Source organism: Musa acuminata, chromosome BXJ3-4, assembly GCF_036884655.1.
Source record: "Musa acuminata AAA Group cultivar baxijiao chromosome BXJ3-4, Cavendish_Baxijiao_AAA, whole genome shotgun sequence".
Taxonomy (NCBI): domain Eukaryota; kingdom Viridiplantae; phylum Streptophyta; class Magnoliopsida; order Zingiberales; family Musaceae; genus Musa; species Musa acuminata.
In genome coordinates, this window is record NC_088352.1 from 4,429,000 (window position 1) to 4,448,219 (window position 19,220).

General features: G+C 37.4%; 2 protein-coding genes across 9 annotated transcripts; both read right to left on the reverse strand.

Annotated features, from left to right (window-relative positions):
- Positions 1-43: 43 nt before the first annotated feature.
- Positions 44-8,093, reverse strand: LOC103980700 (uncharacterized). Of its 8 annotated transcripts, none has more exons than XM_065149308.1 (4): positions 6,304-8,093; positions 5,543-5,628; positions 1,106-2,084; positions 44-977 (listed from the first exon to the last, which is right to left on the reverse strand). In XM_065149308.1, exon 1 carries the CDS (start codon positions 8,000-8,002, stop codon positions 6,386-6,388), a length of 1,617 nt encoding a protein of 538 aa, XP_065005380.1. In that variant the 5' UTR covers positions 8,003-8,093; the 3' UTR covers positions 44-977; positions 1,106-2,084; positions 5,543-5,628; positions 6,304-6,385. The 8 variants fall into 8 exon arrangements, with proteins under 8 accessions (XP_065005380.1, XP_009395444.2, XP_065005381.1 ...); XM_009397169.3 differs by having other exon boundaries at positions 1,106-2,087; XM_065149309.1 differs by having other exon boundaries at positions 44-532; positions 882-977; positions 1,106-2,087; positions 5,543-8,093.
- Positions 8,094-9,569: 1,476 nt separating this feature from the next.
- On the reverse strand, positions 9,570-13,954 carry LOC135635708 (uncharacterized). The gene is made up of 5 exons (XM_065146985.1): positions 13,880-13,954; positions 12,028-12,141; positions 11,259-11,338; positions 10,999-11,123; positions 9,570-10,768 (listed from the first exon to the last, which is right to left on the reverse strand). Exons 1-5 carry the CDS (start codon positions 13,930-13,932, stop codon positions 10,697-10,699), a joined length of 444 nt encoding a protein of 147 aa, XP_065003057.1. The 5' UTR covers positions 13,933-13,954; the 3' UTR covers positions 9,570-10,696.
- Positions 13,955-19,220: the final 5,266 nt, after the last annotated feature.

Consider the following 19,220-nt stretch of genomic DNA (forward strand, 5'->3'; position numbering starts at 1 on the left):
AAATCTAACCCACCTAAGCACATGAATCTTTGATGGTAAAATATAACCTAATCTCATCTAAGTCGAGATATATTTTTTTCCTAAAAATGATACTACAAATTTGTCTTCACCCATCAATCCAACTTAGATGCACAAACAAACTGCATCTCAACCGATACACACAAATTTCTCTATATCAGCTGTCACACAAATTTACATAACATAAAGCTGCAAAGTATTGACCAAAGATCCAGAAATATGGCACATACCATGCAGCCATGTATGCAGAATAGAGGTCCTCGTTCTTTCATTCTGGGTAACTGAAGAATGCAGAGCTTTAAACAACCATGACTCTTGCAGCATAAGCAAGCATAGCAGAGTTAATGATCAGTTGGGTAGAGTTGACGGCCTCGCCACAGCTTCCTTGATTTGCTTGATCATAAAACGCAGAATGATTCGTCATCCGCAAGCGCATCGATCACTGAATGGGTAACATCAACATCAACGATCAAAGCCCGGAGGCTTTGTAGGATTCTCAGCAGCAAGCAGCAGCCTTGGCATATTACATCCACAGAATACATGTGGAAGCATACAGTGACAAATTAAGAGAGAGTGACATTATTATGAAGTATGAACACGGAGATAAGAGGAAACAGTATTATGCAATAGATAAAAACTTAGAACTGAATAAAGAACTTATCTCATAGCATTCCAATTCTTACAAGGAACAATAGAACTCATGACATGATTTTAACAAGATATTCTATATAACTTGTCATGAGATAGATTTATATAGTCGACCTGAGAAAAGATATCCTTCTGGAAACCTCAATGCAAAAACAACAAGTTTTCAGACTGAAGGGTAGTTAAATGATTTTTCACGTTCAAATGACAAAGCTTACCAAAATATTTTGCAGCGCCTGTTGCCAAAATAGTAGCTTCACTATTTAACTTCTTCATCTGTTCCTCGTTCCCGAACCCTCCAAGGGTTGATACAACTGCATTGCCCAAACCAACACTTCAATTCACCTTGAATGAAGAACAGAAACCAAAAGAAACAGCTGATGTTCTCTATATTACTAGAAAAACAGATTGCTCATAGGCTGATAGCATGATCGTAAGTTACCTGGATGTGGCACCAGCTCTGTAGATCTCAATCCACCAGTTGCATCTACAGCTGGATTAACTCTTGAAGCCATGGATAGACATCCACATCTAGCTTTTTAGTTGTTGCTGCTATAGAGTTCTAATGTGAAAATAGCATCTCACTGGTGGACAACAGATGCTTCCAAATTCCAGTTAATAGGTATGACATGGTCATTGCACTTCTGAAAGTTCAGAAAACTTCTAAAGAAATGATGGATGGATGAAATGAAAGCAGAACAGAAGTTATGACTCCCAAGTTTTGGATCAAAATGAACCTTTTTAATAATAGTCGCTGTTTCACAACATAAATTGTTTTGCAACTAAATAAGCCATAGGACTGACATACTTCTTTTATGAGCGAAAATTATAAATTACAATCTACCAAGTCTCTCCGTATCAGATCCAAATAAATGTGACAGACAAGCTAATAACATAATAAACCAGCCTTACATTTCATCATGGAAGAATATGCAGTTCTATCTCTGGTTCCAGTGAATAAAGTTAACAAAAGTGAATACTTGAAAATGCTGGATATGCTTGTTACCAGGCAATTGAATACAGTTACCACACATGGGAATTACCAAAATGCAGCACTGAACATTTTCCACTGTAGTGATATCTGTTATACAGCAACTTGAGTATGTGAGAGCTCAACAGCTGCTGTAATGAACATGCAATGCCAAGCTCAGAAGAGAAAATGATCAATGTACCAATCTAACATACCCAAAGGGGCATACATGATTATAGAATATTCATGACTACAATTATGGTTTTTGGTAGAAGCATATTGCTGAGAGATGCACAATCTGAAGAGGGATGGTAAGACCAGTTCGCCAGGGTTACCGATCAGGAACCCATCTTGGATCTGGAGTGCTGAAATGGGATAGTCGAAGTCTTGGCATTTGCCCAAACCCGTGAATACCAGTCAGTACATACCATTCCAGGTGAAATTGAGGTCCCTGCTGAAAATAATATCACATCTTCACATATCGTGCAAAATACTTGTCTACAAATTTAGAAATCTACCAGGTCGGATGCATTAACTCATAGTTGTAAATTAACAAAGACTACAATCAGGCATGAGAAAAATGATTGACAAACAGAAGCACAGGGCCCCCACAAGAATCTTATTGTTGTTTGCCAAGTTACATGTACAGAAGTTATTAAAGACACACTAAAGGTTGCTTTATACTTGAGAGGTCTGTACCCTGAAAGTATTTTTCTGTTCACCCCCAGCAACCTGGAACCTGATTGACTATGTGTTGCATTTGCTTGCGTTTCACATCTGTAGGTATCCATAAATTGTGTGCCATAAGTCAACCATGAAGACAGGCCAGAATGACTATGGTTGCCTCAATCACCAAATTGTGAAACTAATTTTCAGTGACAAACCAATTACTCTATGCTTCACATAGTTCTTTGGAGTCATGGCCATATTCATGGTAATCTTACTGCATTCCTGCTGACGCTGTGAAAATATAGAACACCATGCATCTAAGAAGTTGCATCATAAATATGCTCATGTCTACCTACAAGACCTATGTTTAACTGTTCACAAGCATGCTTGACCATATTCTGTCCTTTTAAGCATGGTGAGACAAATATTCTCAACTGTCTGCACCACTAGATAAGTATCTATCAGTTAAAAGTGCAGCAAGCATCTCCCATTACTTGAGAATTTGCTATTCAAAAAGCTTTTCATTGATTTTGATATGGCTATCAGGAACTTCTCAATAGCTAAAGTTAGTGACTAGTGGAAAAGGTGGACAATTGGAGCAGGTGGCATTTCACAAGCAGAAGTTCCACATTGTCCCAGAAAATGACTTTTACTGTCCAAAGCATGCCATAAACAAATAATCAAGTGTGATTATGAACAAGGTGTAAAAGAAAGACCTCTCACACACCAAATGTATTCAGAATACTGTGGAAGTTATGCATTCAAAATTATTAAAAACTATGTGTTGTACATCCATGTAAGTCACTAGATTATGCCTCTCATAAACGGGCTTGGAAAAAAAAAATTTGTGCATATACCTTACCCAAGTTCCTTAGGATAAGACAACCATGTACAAGAAACCAATATTGTGTCACTCAAAGAAACAAGCATTTACTATTGCCTAGTTACATGTAAATGACTCAGCCATCGAAATCTTCCATCATATTAATATTCCTAAAATCCCAATTACAACATACCCAACACAGACAATATTTCCCATTGTTCTATTTTAGAACAACCACCTTAAGAACAAAGTTCAGAATAGCCCTGTTACTAATGGTACAGAATGAAAAATTGAAAAAGCATACATTCTATAGAGAAAGCATGAGAAATTTTAACAATCTGAATGTATATTAAGAGGAATACAAGGAGCAAGGAGCTTCTATAACCATAGAATCAAAGGTAAAATCAAAAGCTGCCTTTAGTAATCGGAAAACATTTGAAAGCAACAGAGATTCCTCATGTAGGCCAATATTTTAAATCACGAAAACATTTGAGAGAACAGGAAGGATCCAGAAGTAAATAACCTGGAAATAAATAGTGCTACATGGAATTGTTAGCTACTTTAATGTTCAGTAAGAGTAGACAAAGGACTGGTGCCTTTTAATTACTTATTAGCATTTAAGGTCTATGTATCTATTAGTTCTTAAATAAACAATATCAGAAATTCAGTGAAGTCACCGGCCACCCATTCGCTTGCCTAGGCGCCCAAGCGAGTGAGGCCCAAGTACCCACCTCTTGGGCTAAGGAGGCATCTTCACTCAGGCGCAGCCCAGGAGCTCGCCTGGTTCAACTCAGGCTAGGTCGAGCCTAAGTCAAACTAAACTAACTTATCTGGTTCAATTAAACTAATTAACCATCGAGTTTGAGTCAAACCAAACACAAGACAACTAACTAGTTCGACTGAACCAGTTATCTGTCGCACAGTCATAGAAACAAACCTCAAAACCCCGTGCGCGAGAAACCTAACACAGAAAACCACTTTCTCATTTCTGCACGACGACAATGTTCCTCCCATCGGCGAACGACAGCAGCAACCTTCTTCCCCAGCAGCGTTGTCCTCCAGTGGCAACGACAACATCTTCCTTCAGCGACATCATCTTCCTTCGACGGTAGTGGTGGCATCTTCCTCTGACAGCGACGATGATTGCTTCCCCTCCCTTCTGATATATCTCTCTCTTTCTCCTCCTCCCTCCCTCCCTCCTTCCTCCTACCTCTGTCCCGTTCACCACAACCCTCCTACGTTCACTGCAACCACCCGTTTCCCCCCTCCCGGACTCGTCGTAGGTCCCCTCCCCCTATGAACAACAGCTGCCTGTTGTAGTGAACAGCAGCTGCCTTCTTTGCTATAGTGAATCAGTCATAAAATGTTGATTATTATTGCTATTGCTGTAGTGATTAGTGCTACTTTTTAGTGTTTTGTATTGTCATTGAAGTTTAGAATCCTGAATCATGGCTATAGTATGCAGCGCTTCAGACAAATCACCAGTGCTACTTTTTAGTTTATTTTTATTAATCATGATATATAATTTTTAAATTATAATATTTGGGAGCATCTAGCTTTGCTCGAGCAAGCGCCTAACGTCTTGAGCATTTTGGGTCCGCACCTAGTGCTTTTGACTACCTTGTTTCACATAGAAGGTAATATCATTTTAGAGATATATCAAAAAGTAATGAACCGATTGGAAAATTCAAATTTAAGATCTATTAAAAGAAAGCCTCTGCACACTCTTGAGAAGACTCATCTGAGGAATATCAAAAAAAGCCTAAGCTTATGCACACATTTAACATACTCATTTAGACAAACTTTGCAAAATTGGCCATTCCACAACAAAGAATTTTTTAAGCATAAGATTATTAGGATAAGAAAAGGAAGATGGAAACCATACTTGACAATTTGGGAAAGAAGGAAAAAAAACAAGTGTAAATGTTCCTAAACTTTTGCGATGAAAGTTGCCAAAAGCATGTTTGTAAGCAGCTAATGGAACCTAGACAAATAGTACAATCCATTGAGGGCCTCTGCCGGAAACAATACCACCACCATTACCATCACCACATAAAAAATGAAAGGAAAAAACACTCACTGACCCACACAGAACGACAACAAAATAACAGATAAAATATAAACAATTGGCATAGATGTTAACTAATATGATAAGATATTCTTGTGTAACAAGCATATTTCAAAGTACTTGTCTGTTGCAATACAATAACCACATAAATGCAAGTTGATAGGCTGTGCTAAATGTCAATATGAAAGGATTTAGAAAATATGATTGAAAGTAACATTCAGTGCTTTGAAATATGCTCATGGTATGGCAATATTTTAAATCCTTCATAATCAAGTATTTTTTGCATAAAAATACACAAATAAATCAACAGATATTAGCAAGAAAGTCAATTGAAGTTTTGTGCTCATACTAGATTTAAGCAGCTAAGTTATTAGCAGACGCTTGTCCACGAGCAGGTTTGCAATATGGTTGAGGAAATTCCAGCATGAGCAAGCTCTGCAGAATATGAGTTGAAGTACCAATTGTTGCATAAGACAAAGCATCAGAAAATACAAACATCATTAGTAGTCTTCCAAACTTATTTTTTGGATTATATTAAGTGGGATCATTGACAATATGCTGCCCCATAGCTCATAAAACAAAACTGTTGCAGCACTGTCTCACAACTGACAAAAATGAGTCAAAAGGTGTTTGCTCCTCATTATGAATAATACACTAAATTATGCAAAATGTCATTCTGCATGCACAGAGGAAAAAAGATAGAAGATTTTACTTTGCAAGACAGTTCTTCATATGATTGCAAAATCAGGTAATCTAAAAAATTTAATTTAAGTATAATCTTGCTTTGACCTGTAATTTACTTCATATTGAAAGTGAGAAATATGCCCAGATAATGGCATCAGTACATGACTACAAGTTGTTAACTGTATTAAAACAGTTGCATACTCACACCATGTAGCTGCAATTATTTTATTTTAGTTGTACTAGTAAATAGTGTGCGAAGCAAAACAGCAAGCTAGAAAATTGCATAAGGGATTAACACTTAAAGAAGAACAAAGAAGAATGATTAAAGAACAGATTCCACCCATTTGGCTCCAAAAGAAACAAAAAAATCTACTGAAGGCCTATTAATAAACTAGCATGGTAGAACCAGGGGTGGTAGAAGAAAACCTCAATATGAGATCAGCAATGTTCCCATAGATCATATCAATTCTTGCAGCATTATACGGCCTAGAAGCAAGAAGCTGAGTAATCATCGACCACAACCAATTCTAAGCAAATCAGGAGGAAGGGAAGCAGGATCAAGCTCCCAGCAGTCTCTTGGCAGGTCTAATCCCTGGGCCTCTGAAAGTTTTCGAGCAGGTATTTGGTGTGAAAACAACCTCATATCATCTTTCTTGAGCCACTTAATAGCATGGCAACCGATTGCTTGCCTCTTAAATATTGTCTTGTAACCTACCACCTTCTCAAGATATGCGATGCTCAACCCGTACATCTCACTGTGACTGGTGAGGCAGACAACAATATCGTAGTGCCTTCCATCCTCTCTTGCATTCTGCTCACCGTAGAGAGCCCATACAGAACCCTTATTAGGATAAATCCTATAAAGCTCCCTTGCAGCTCTCTCACAATTGACGTAATGGGAGAAGCAGTTCACAGAATCTATGTCAACCTTCCTCCCCACCTTGAACCGCCCACACGAAATATGCAACCCCGACTTTTCCCCCAGCACCATAGCCTCATCCCCATTGCACTGAATGTCTAACCAGCTCATTGTCATTCTGAATGGATTGAATGATATCACCTCATCTATTAGTCCATAATGCCGTGGCATTCCATCATCATCATCATATATAGCCCAAATCTGCCCCATTCTGAAGCTTTTCTCTGTCCTGTCCTTGTCGAAATCATAGAAATCGGAGTCCTCCACTGCCATAAGGCTTACATCATTGTCTTCTTCCATTTTCACGGCAGCTAAAGCCTTCTCCTTCCCTCCGTTCCTACTCTTGTCCTTTCCCTTCGCCTTGATGAGCTCCATCTGTATCTCCGCCAAAGTCTTCTCCGCACTCGGCCGGGGCATCTTTGCAACGGGGGAAGGCGAAACCCTAGTTTTCCTCTTCTTATCCCCCACCAGCGCCGGAAACCGGGGGATCCTAGGCCTGGAACTGGACCTCGACCGAGTTACCCTAACCCTGGCCTCATCTTTCATCGCTCCGTTCTCATGAGCGGCGCTCGGCTTGTCTCCAGCAGGGACCTCAACGGCGAGGAAGCTCTTGCGGCAGCTAGGGCACACGAGTCGGTAACCGACGTACTTGCGATCGAACTCGTGGAGGAGGCGGCAGGTGGTGCAGGCGGTCCAGAAGGTGACGGGAGGGGTCGGGGCCTCACCCTCCGCAGAGGCGGCGGCCGATAGTGAGAGGCGGAGCCGGAGGTCCAAGTCGCGCTTGAGGGAGCGGTCGGAGAGGAAGCGAAAGGAGTCAGCGACGCGCTTGAAGGCGTCCTCGGCGGCGGGGAGGGGGTGGGCGGCGGCCTTGTCGGGGTGGAGCATGAGGGCGAGGGCCTTGTACTGCTTGCGGACGGCGGCCGGAGTGGAGAAGGGTGGGAGGCGGAGGACCTTGTAGTGGTCGGAGGGGTCGGCGCGGAGGACCTTGAGGGCGGTGACCATCTGGGTGACGCCGTCGAGGTCGGGAGCGAGCCGGGCGGCGCGCTTCGCATACTTGAGGGCGGACTTGAGAGACGACGAGAGAAGCTTCTCCTCCGCCAGGGACTTGAGGCGGCGGGCCTCCGCCTCCGCGTCCTCCTCAGCGCCAGGTTCTGAGGGCGGCTCCGCTGATAGTGGCGGCGGCGGAGGTTCGGACTCGGGTTCCATGGGATGGTTGGGTCGGAGGAAGCCTGCTTCGTTCTGTCGAGCGCATTTACAGACTGCGGCGGACGGAGACTGATGGGCATCACATCGGACACATCTATTTGATGGACGGTTCTGCTTCTCCGTAATTATCTGAAGCCTTTATTATTATTCTAAAAACCATAAATTAATATCTTATTTTTAAAAATAATTTTAACTTTAACTATATATATATATATATATATATATATATATATATTTCTCAGATGATATCTCTTTTCATAATTCTCAAATAGTCACCTCATTTTTTTTAATATTCCAAAAATAACCTTTAAAATTTTATCATATTTTTCTGCCCAAATCCAAAAAAAATTTCGTCGACTGTTTACAATATTTTATGTGTTATTTTTTATCCATAAAATACTGTATAGTGTTTAAAAATACTATATAATATTTTTAGAATAAAAGAACCGTATAATATTTTTGAACTAATATTGATGTCACAGTATTTTTGAAACAAAAACACTGTAAACAATTGGTGAAAAAACATTTTTAATTTAGATAAAAAAAATCCATAATAACTTTTGAGGGGTATTTTTAGAATTTTTGAAATAGTGAGTGACTGTTTGAGAATTATGAAAAGTGATACCATCCCAATATATATACATACATATATATATACATATACATATATATATACATATACATATATATACATATACATATATATATATACATATATACATATACATATATATATATATATATATGTATATATGTATATACATATACATATATACATATATATATATATATACATATATATATATATATGTATATACATATATATATACATATATATATATATATATATATATATATATATATATATATATATAAGTTAACCTTGTTGAATAGAATTCAAATCTTAGCCATGATTTGAGCAAGTAAAAAATTTTAATTTGTAACCCTAATTCCTCATTTAAATAGTGATCACTTATTTTATGTATAGCTCTTGTCATATTGGAGAATAATACTAAAGAAGAAAAAGAGAAAATTTGCATATAATTTTTTTACTTTTTATATTTACTACTTTTTATTTTATTAAGTGTTTTTTGTTACATTTGCTTTTGCTTCACCCATAAATAAATGTCGAGAATGATCTCCTTTCTCATATGATAGCCATCATATTATTAGTTTTTCAAATTTATGATCCATTTATTAAAGGTTACAATAACATAGAATGAAGAAAGAGAAATTTTGAGTTCCGCAAACTTATGAGATTTTGCATGCATCTTTCTCCAATTAAACATCATTTCCATAAAAGTTTGCAAAAGAGGCCCTATGATTGATTACACATGTATCATACAACAATTATGAAATACTGCTATATGTGCCCTTCTAAGATTGTAAAATGATATGAAAGTTTAATCAATATCAGTTGGGCATGGCTTATATTTTTTTTATTCCGTTAGTGTTTCCATGAATATGTTACATATATTTTATACAGATAATTCAGCTGTTACAGATATTTATACAGATATCATTGTCAATCCTACATTAAATTATAACATCTTTCAGCACGGTCTCAAGCCTCAACAATAACAAAAGAACAAGTTTACAAGGTCAAGAAAAGGTGTAGGGGACAAAAAAATTTAGGCTATTTAGAAAAAAAAATGTTCATTTTAGTGTTGGTCGTCAAGCTGAATTACAAAAACAAACCGACATAGCTCGCATGCCGAATCATTTCACACCTCAAAAATTGATTCAACTGCATGGATTATGAGAGCTGTTGAGGGGGTGCTATGAATTAAATTAGGTTTCCATACCTCTTGCAAGAAAATACCAATGTCAGAAGCATATGGAGATGAAGTATAAAAGTAAAAAAAGGAGAAACAAGAATATGTGTCATATTTGGAGGGACCCTAATTTATAGTATGGGATCCTCTGATTCAGTGAATATTTTCTATCTTGATTCATGATAACATGAAGAATTTGATCGGTTTATTTTGCTATTGGCTAACAAGTCAGTATCCATGTGCCAAGTCTGACAATACGATGAATATTAGCCAAATCATACAAGTAAATATTACATTTCTTACATTTATTTTGGCCTTAGGCAAATCACATTAATACTCTCAAGTAATTCACTTCTCTTGCAAAATGGTTCACTAAAAGAAGAGCAAATTGATACTTTGGTATATTGAGTTTCTCTTTGGCCCTACTATGATCAAAGTGTCAACAATATATGGATCTTGACAAAAGTAGCATGTAATAAAATGATCCAGGAAAGTTAAATATGTGCTGATGTGGATTTGGAAGAAATCTGAAGCACAACTGTGAAAGATTGCATCTCCTAGAAAGCTAAGATTTATATCAATCCATTTCTATTTTCTTGTATCGATGTCCCCTGTTGTCAAATAATTATCATGATTTAAGCCGTCAGTTGTTTGAGATTCTAAACAAAATCAATGATCCTACACGATCCCAAAAGCATACAACTCAATCTTTTAGAAAAGTAAAAAGTTGGCAATACAGTTTTCCTTTAACTACATATGACAAAGGAAAAGAATATAATTTATTGTTGCAAAAGTGAATGCAAATTTCCCAGCAGACTTGAATAATTTGCTATTTATTGGTTTAGAATGCAAAGGGTATGAGATATTAAGAAAAGATCAACAAGAAGAACCTTGATCATGCCAGTAGGAGAGACATTGATCAGACATCAGTAGGAGGCTTTAACCTTGTCAGACGTCGGATTCTGCTCTTATCAGTGTTCTCCAGCAGCCCCTTCAGATAAGAAGCATGTTATAAAAAAGAAGAAATTGCAGATTTGGGGAGGGGAAGGCATCGTCTTTGGCTAAGATGATGACACAAAATATTAATGAGAAGGTGAAACTTGAAATTTCAAGTATGTGCCAGTTACTGATCCATCAGTTCATAAACTTGGAAGTTCAAGAACCATATGATTATTAGTTGTCACGAAAAAGGAGAAAAATTAGATGAGATTTTTTGTGTACCTTGCAAACTATTTCATCCAGACATAGGCAAATTTTTCCATACTTGTCAAGGAATAGGCGTTCCGTAGGAGGCTTACCACATGCATCCTTCACAGAGGAGGTTATCACATAGATAACTTCGGACACTTGAATCAGGTTAAACAAGAAAAATTAGTAAAAGTATGATTTTGTGATTTTACAGGCTAATAGTAATTTTCTCGTAAGTCAAAATACATTCATATCTAATTTACAATATTACAGTCATAAATATATGCACTTACAAGTTAATTCATCATACTCATCCTTGCCAACGACGTAAATTGAGACATCTCCAAGCATGGTATACACAATATAAACAGACCTGCAAATCGATAAGAGTTAACTTGAAAGATAAAAAGTGATGAAGATAAGCATGCTGGGAGAGTGTGTATGAGCTTTATCCTTATTCCTGAAAACAGTAATAGTTATCTTGTGTGCACAGCTATATTTTAGTACGGAGTGATGATTCACCACAAAGTAGCACAGTAAAAGCTTCGAAGTCATTAGCAAGTGATTAACATTTGACCTTTTTCAAGAGCAAGCATCTTCAAAGCTTCGATTTAGTGTCCCAAGAAAACAATAACATTGATGGCAACTCAATGTCCCAACCATTTGGGGTTGGTTTGTCCCAAGAAAACAACATTGAAGCCAACTATTAAATCAGTATCATCAAAGTTGGTTTGTCATCTTGATACATCACGCAAGTTTTCTTTAAGCCATCTAAAAATTATTTGCCATCACAGAAGGGTAACCAATGACACTACTAGACAGATACATATTTGCATAGTTAAAAAGCGTAGTTTCTTCATCTCATAGTAGGAAGAAAAAGAAAGACTAATATGCAGTAAGATTTACTTAAGTTTTTTTTATTTTAGAGAATATTCCTAGGTAAAAAGAAAATCCAAGCATAAGAGAAGGTATCTGACAAAGTACAGCAAGCAGATATATAAATTCACAAAATGCAGCCAACAATGTAGAACTCAAAGATACAACAATAGGTGATTTACATACTTGTGAGAAGCAACAAAAATTTCTTCATTTTTAGCTCTTCTTAGATTATCTGCTCCTAGCTTTACTAGAAAAGATCGCCAATGGAGTCTCTCCTCTGTAGGAACTCCCTGAAAGCTGCATTGGAAGAAAATCAATGATAGAATCTTGCTACTTTGGAAATTTTGCATCATCATGATGCCAAGTAACAAGACCAGTAAATTTAATGATTGCTCTAGATAATAATAAATCAAAACAGTATAAAGCAAAAGAACAGCTATATTCCTAGAGTACTCTAGCAAACCATGGAACTTCATGAACTCATGCCATGTTCAGATCTGATGAAACATCTAGAACAGCATGACCATGGAGAAAGTTCAAAAGAAATAAAAGTTCAGTAATGTGATGACCTCTCTGATGACTTCGTGATACGAAGAATTGATAAGAGAGATGGCAAAGGTAGAAGAAATCTAACTTCATATCACCAGCAATACTAGTTGCCTTACCTCTGCCTTCACCTTTACTAATTGAGACATCTTCTTTGTTAATTGTTGATAGGGTAAGCAAACAATTTTATAACTATCTTCTTAACATATAGATCAGGTCAGCAAATGTGGATTCAAAAGTAACATCACAAACATGGATTTCAACACAGACACCACAGACATACACCAAAACCTAGTTCCTGGGTTGTATGTAATTAATACTGGCTCTGCAATCCTCCTATTTAAGATGTAAATCAGAAGCATTATACCTTGTAGTAATTTGAAAGTGTAGAATAGAGATTAAACGAAAGCTCATCACTCTGAATTCAACCAAGTGCCAGTTTAAGACATTCCTATGGTAAAAATAAGGAAATTTTAGGAAAGGAAAAGACAATTTAAAATCAATCTACGAGCATAGTAGGATTTGATGATCCAAAGTACAAAATTTTCCAGATGAATCACACTCCTCTTCAGCAAGGGCTCTATATGATCTTGGATTTGTACAATAAATTTTCCATCATGAAACTTCTCTTCAAAATCTCGAGCAATTCAGTCAGAGCATGATTTATGGTTGGCCCATACATTTTATTTTTGCAAAAGACCTACCCTATAACATTATCTGTGTTAGAGTTCAATATAGATTGGGCCATCTCATAATAAGATAAAGATTTTAATCGAATGACTAGTAATCCCCAAAAGCTTAATCTATTAGGAAAGATCCAATTTACATTTCTTTCAAGGCACCAAAATTAATTCTTCGAAACAGAAAAGACAAGATTAAGATCAGTGCCATAAATTTTGTTTCTCGTGCAGTCTTATGGTCAAGAAGGTACAATAACAGATGCTTATATGCAGACAACAAGAACTCGTGTGACAAGGTACTAAACAGGAAATCTGCATGACAGTGTGACTAATGACAATCTAAACTGAGCAATTCTTGCAATAAACGCAGTTGCAAATGAAATCCCTATGACATAGTAAAGCATCATAAGCTATCAAAGTAGCTCCTTTATCTCCAGGATGTTCTTTCTAAGCTTCGATCTTCAGTCTTATCTTCACATCTCGACCTCAATTTACCGGATAGCCCCAAAAATAATGGATCAGACTGCTTAAGCATCCTTTATTCTTCAACAAAATGTGGCTTCTTGATCACGAATAACCGCTGAAAACTAAACATTTTTTTTATTCTACTGATAAAAAAAAACCGATACCCGATCTCTTTTCTGGTCTTCCCAGAAGCGAGAGCCCATGATCAACTCGCAAATACTACTCGAAGAAAACGGAGACAGCTCACGCCCCGATCATCCATGAATCAAAAACCGAATCGGGCGCATGCAAGAAAGAGGGATTGAGATCTAATGTAGGGGCGGGGGAGGTCATCGAAGGGTTACCGTTCGATGAGGATGTTGCCCTCGGTGTTCGTGAAGAGAACCGCAAGCAGCATCCTTTCTCCCCTTCCTTTCCTTCCCCCTTCGTCAGAGAGGTAGTTATATGTGGTTCGGATCCGAATTTAACGGTCGCAAGATCAGAGACGTTATCGGATCGGATTTTTTTGGGTATCGGAGTCTGTGCTACCCGCTTATCACCAAGAAAAAAAGAAAAAAGGTTACACTCCTTAGGAGAGGAAGAGTTTAAAGTTAATCGATTTTGATCATCAATCCGAGATGTTCTACATATTGCTAGACAATGTTCTTCTTCTTCCACATTCAAATTAGTATTTATTGGAGATGAAAAATATAATAATTATGTAATAAAAAAGAGTTCTATTTGAAAAAAGTGATAATTTTTTTTGAAATAAATTATCTCTAATCATAAGTATGCGATTTATGATGACGAGTGTCATGAGGGCCTTATAGGTTAATTGACCTATCAATTTTGTTTAATCTGAATCACTGACCAAAATATTTAAGCTGAAGTTGATAATAGTATACTCATCAAACCTTTATAAGATAATCTTAATCTTGCTCATTTTCGATGTGAAACTAGGGGTATTACAATGAGTATTTTCGATTGAGATTTCATAGTAACATGTTAGATAAATTAACTATGCTCGATATGTTGCTAATTGAATTAACTCTTATTTGTCTTTGTATCATAAGAAGAAGAAAAACAAAAAAAAGACTTAGAATGGAAGGATTTGAATAAATGATAGATGAATTGAAATCCAAATCTATATTTAAAATAGGATGTTAAGTATAACATGAGAAACACACAATTATAATGAAATAGAACACCACTTAGCTTATATATTTTTTTTGTTATTTTGTATGTTCATAAATATCACATCATAAAAAAAGGAAAATAATTAAAATATAACAAAAATCAAAAGCATTGGATATCACATATAATCATCAAGTTATACATCATATATCAATTATCTTAAAAAGAAGAAGAAGAATAATAATAATAACTAAAATAAAACAAAAACCAAAAGCATTATGATATGACATCTAATGATCAAGTTATACATCATATATAAAAAAACATCAATTATTTTACCTAAATCAATACATCTTATTTTTATTTACTCACCACAGATTTATGCACACCACTATCTATCAAAAGGGAGAACAAGAAGAAAGAGAAAACAAGCAAACCAAAAGGTGAATAGCAACACATATGACACTACAAACACATGATTTAGTTATTTATTGTGGAAATCATTGATTATAAATAATTGTGGTAGTTGCAAAAGGTGACAACTGATGCAATCTTTATCCTACTCTCCATTAGTTCTATCATGTCTCATAATATCATAAAATATACCTATCCCAACCAGAGGTTACATGTCAATATCTCATGCTACCTTTAGCTGTCCTGTCCTGTATTCACCAAATAAAAATAAATTATTCTTTAATAATAATGTTTTTAAAATATTTAATTGATCTTTAAATTTTAATTTTGAAATGGAATATAATATATGAATGAAATTTATAATTAAAAAATATTATAATTGACTAATATTTTGAGATATGTATTTAATGGAATAATAAATCCTAATATGAGATATCATCGTGATATAAAAAATATAAAAAAAAGGATTTTATTTATATATAATGCTTTATCTCTAGGATGAAAATTAATTTATTTATAAAAATATTTATTTGGTGATTAAGATAAATTTATCTTTTAATTTTTGAATTTTCGGATTTTTTTGTTGTTCCCAACACATCTCGTCGATTATCTCCAACGGACGACATAAGGCTAATTACTATAAATCCGATCTAAATAAGTAGAATGAAAAGAAGAAGAGAGAGAGAGAGAGAGAGAGAGAGAGAGATGGGGGAAAGCTCCAACAAAGATGTCTGTGCTGCACAGACTGCTGTCCTCCGTCTCTCTCTCTCTCTCTCTCTTTTTTGGGTATCTGTACATCTTTGATTCTTCCGTAAAGCTCAAAGAAAAAAGCTGACTGAAAAAGCAGGAAAGAGAAAACAGCTATTGATTCGAAGGAGTGCAGACAAGACAACGGTCAGTGTCAGTTGCAATCTACTCGGCAGTCATCGATCGAATGCTGCCTGCAACTTCTCGTGATACAATCAATCCAACCAAAGCAAAGAAGAAGAAGAAGAAGTAGAAAGAGACTGTCAACACAAAGCAGTCCATTCTTCTGCCTTCACCTCCCACTCTCACTCTCTCTCTCTCTCTCTCTCTCTCTCATCTTCTATCCTTTTCTATTCTTTTTCCTCATTGACTTATATATATATATATATATATATATATAGGTTCCGATTGGATCGAGTAAATAGAAACGAGACATAGACCCATTTGGATCCTTTTACCGAAAAGAAAAATAAATAAAAAATATATATTTAGTGGTCCTCTAGACTGAATTTTTTTATGACACTTGAAATATCTTTTATAATCAATTAATTTAGTTAATCAATTTTTTTATATAAAATATATCATCATAATTAATGTTGTCTATTGATCATTAACGTACCGATGTCGAAATAAAATAGGTATTACTTTTCCTTGAAAAATATTTGAATACGTGGATAGTCAAATAATCGATAAAAGCAATAAATGGTAATTTAGGAATTCAACATTATCATTTTTTTTAATATTCAATCATAACTTTTTATTAAAAATAGTAAACTTGAATATACTTTTAGATGATTAATATGCTTTATATTAGAAATAATTTCGAGATTTTGATAACTATGATTGATATAGGCTAAAACAAATTTTCAAAAAAATAAAACATTTTTTGTTTCAAAAACATGAACACGAGAAAACATGTGGCTCATGTCATTTATGTTCTCCTCTCATCACAAAGTCACTGTGCGACCTTGTTGGTCCTTGCCAAGCTCTTGTCACCAAAGATGCACACTTTCCCATGTATGGTGTGAGAATGCCATCAAAGGATGATTGTTTGTTTTTGACCAATCCTTGATGATGTGATGCACACTTCATTCTCATGGCTTTTTCTCCACACATATCTCTGACAATGACTCATTCTTGAGAAATCAATACTATGAAAGTGAGGCCCCCAATGTGTCCAACAAAATTGCATCATCCATGCATTATGAATTAGCTCTTGATGGAAGAGTTTCTTATTCCACCATAGAGTCCATCAACAATCCCATTCAAAGTTCGGGGCTTATGGGACCACCCTTCACGTGGGCCCTACTTTATCATTATCAAGTGTGTACATTCAATAATTCAAATTGTCTCCTAATTAACATAAAAATATAAACCTTACCAAGTTAGAAAATAGTTTTATATAAGACTTTATCACCATGTTATTTAAAGTTGGACTACTATATATATATATATATATATAAAGGTCAAAGTGCTTATATATATATATATATATATATATATTATATTCCATTGTGGCGTTCCTAAAGTCACTGAAACCACTACCTCATATTTCTACCCGTTCTTCCGTGGTATATATCACCGGCACTCATCCGGGTCCCACATAAGGTTGTACAATGAATAGAAGGGTAGAATAATCGAGTCAGAACAGTCTGGTAAGAGAATTATTGTGCGACTAAACGGCTCCTCGCTTGCGACACAGAAAGAATCTCTCGCGATAATGTCGTCTTCTCTCATGTCGGCCATTCCGACATTTTGACCGATACGGGGGTATTTTATCGTTATCGGGGAATTCTCGCCGATATATCGGGGTTCAAAACGGTCCCCTCCCCCACGTAAAGCCTTCGATCCTATCCTCGTTTCACGTGTCGGTTCCCAGAATAACATGGCCATACCAAGGGCATTTTCGTCCCTGCGTCCCGGCGACTCGATCCCCGTCACTCACGTTACTTCTTCTCTTTGCCCTTATATTTTGACCCTCTTGTTTTCTCTAATGACTGTCGCGTCCCCTTCCTCGTCATTATCTATTTATTAGTGGTTGTCATGGTACTTGACTCTGCTGCCATAATTGAAAATAACGGGGGCGTAAAGGGAAACTCGGACGTTCTTTTTTTTGATTTAAAAAGGGTCCGAACTATTGTACCCAATCGACGTGTACCCTCGAGCGATCCTAGAATCGTATTGGAGATCGTTCTGGGGCCCATGCTGCAAGCCCTGGGGCCGGCGCGTGTTTCACGTCGGGAAAACTGGCGTCTCGTTGGCGCGGGGTGACGGACGACGTGGGGCTCCTGGGACCGTCGAATGTGGCGCACTATTGGGCGAGTAAGCAACAACCACTCGTCCTTTTTGTTATGCCGTCGATTGTTTCCCCAAATAGTACGACCGCGGCCCGGGAGAAACGTCGTTCACGGTTCATCTGCGTGCGTCGTGGTGGGGACCAGTTGGGGGACTCCACGTTTCGGACATCAGATGGCGGGTATTTCAGCAGGTAAGATTGAAAGGATTGCTTAAAAATTGCTCCCCAAAGGGCTTCGCCGTACTTCACGCACATGATGGCCTCCACAACTGGGCCCCGCCGTAAGATAATCACGTACCGACATTAGAAACACGGTTAGGTGCGTGTACCACCTGCCCTAGCCATGTGATGGCACCGGGCCCACCCACAAACGGCCGTGATTCGGGACCCACCTCTGTGCGCAGTAATAAATCCTGTCGACCGATCATGCCCTTTGGAGGAATCATTCGCGCCGTCGATTTTTGACCCTTTTGCTCCCGCACTTAAATGTAAGAGACAGAAGCGTCATTTAAGCCCACTCGCTGCGGGTCCCAATGCGATTTCCAATCAAAGTGCGAAGCGGGAGCAGAGGGAATCCTCTTTTTCCGCTTCCGTTCTATAGCACGTGGAAGATGCAGCATCACGTGATGCATGCCAAGGGAGGACACGTGGGCGGATCCTACTGGTTGCAACAGAAGCTGCCCGTCTCGGGGTGATCCGCCCGTACCAGGTCATACACCGACTTATCAGATAAGCAGTTGTTCTTATCAATGTTATAAGCAGTTGTTGGTACATATGGCGACTTGACAGCTGCCACGCACTACACCGGAAAGCAACAACCTGATAGCCCAGCGCGGGACTACGCTCACCCCGCCTTCATTTCATCTACTGCTACTCATCCAACACGAGATAAGTGATGGAACAGGGAGGACAGCGTGAAATATGGGGTGAGGTTATCACGTTCTAAAATTGGAATAATGTCCACCAGAATTTTTAAAAAGATCTAAGAGGGCGGGATAGTAAGTACGAGGAAAGACGACGTGGCGGGCTACCGTGAGGCGGTGTGGAATGACGGAATTGGCCTCGGATGCCTTTTGTTGAATTAAAATGACGGTTATACCCACGGTCCCGTCTGC

Bases quoted from the DNA above. Each gene is read 5' to 3' on its own strand.
- LOC103980700 (XM_009397168.3), bottom strand. From the start codon at position 8,002: ATGGAACCCGAGTCCGAACCTCCGCCGCCGCCACTATCAGCGGAGCCG.
- LOC135635708 (XM_065146985.1), bottom strand. From the start codon at position 13,932: ATGCTGCTTGCGGTTCTCTTCACGAACACCGAGGGCAACATCCTCATC. The intron at 12,142-13,879 runs GTAACCCTTCGA...CTTCCAATGCAG, and splicing joins GGCAACATCCTCATCGAACG to CTTTCAGGGAGTTCCTACAG. The intron at 11,124-11,258 runs GTAAGTGCATAT...ACCTGATTCAAG, and splicing joins TGAGTATGATGAATTAACTT to TGTCCGAAGTTATCTATGTG.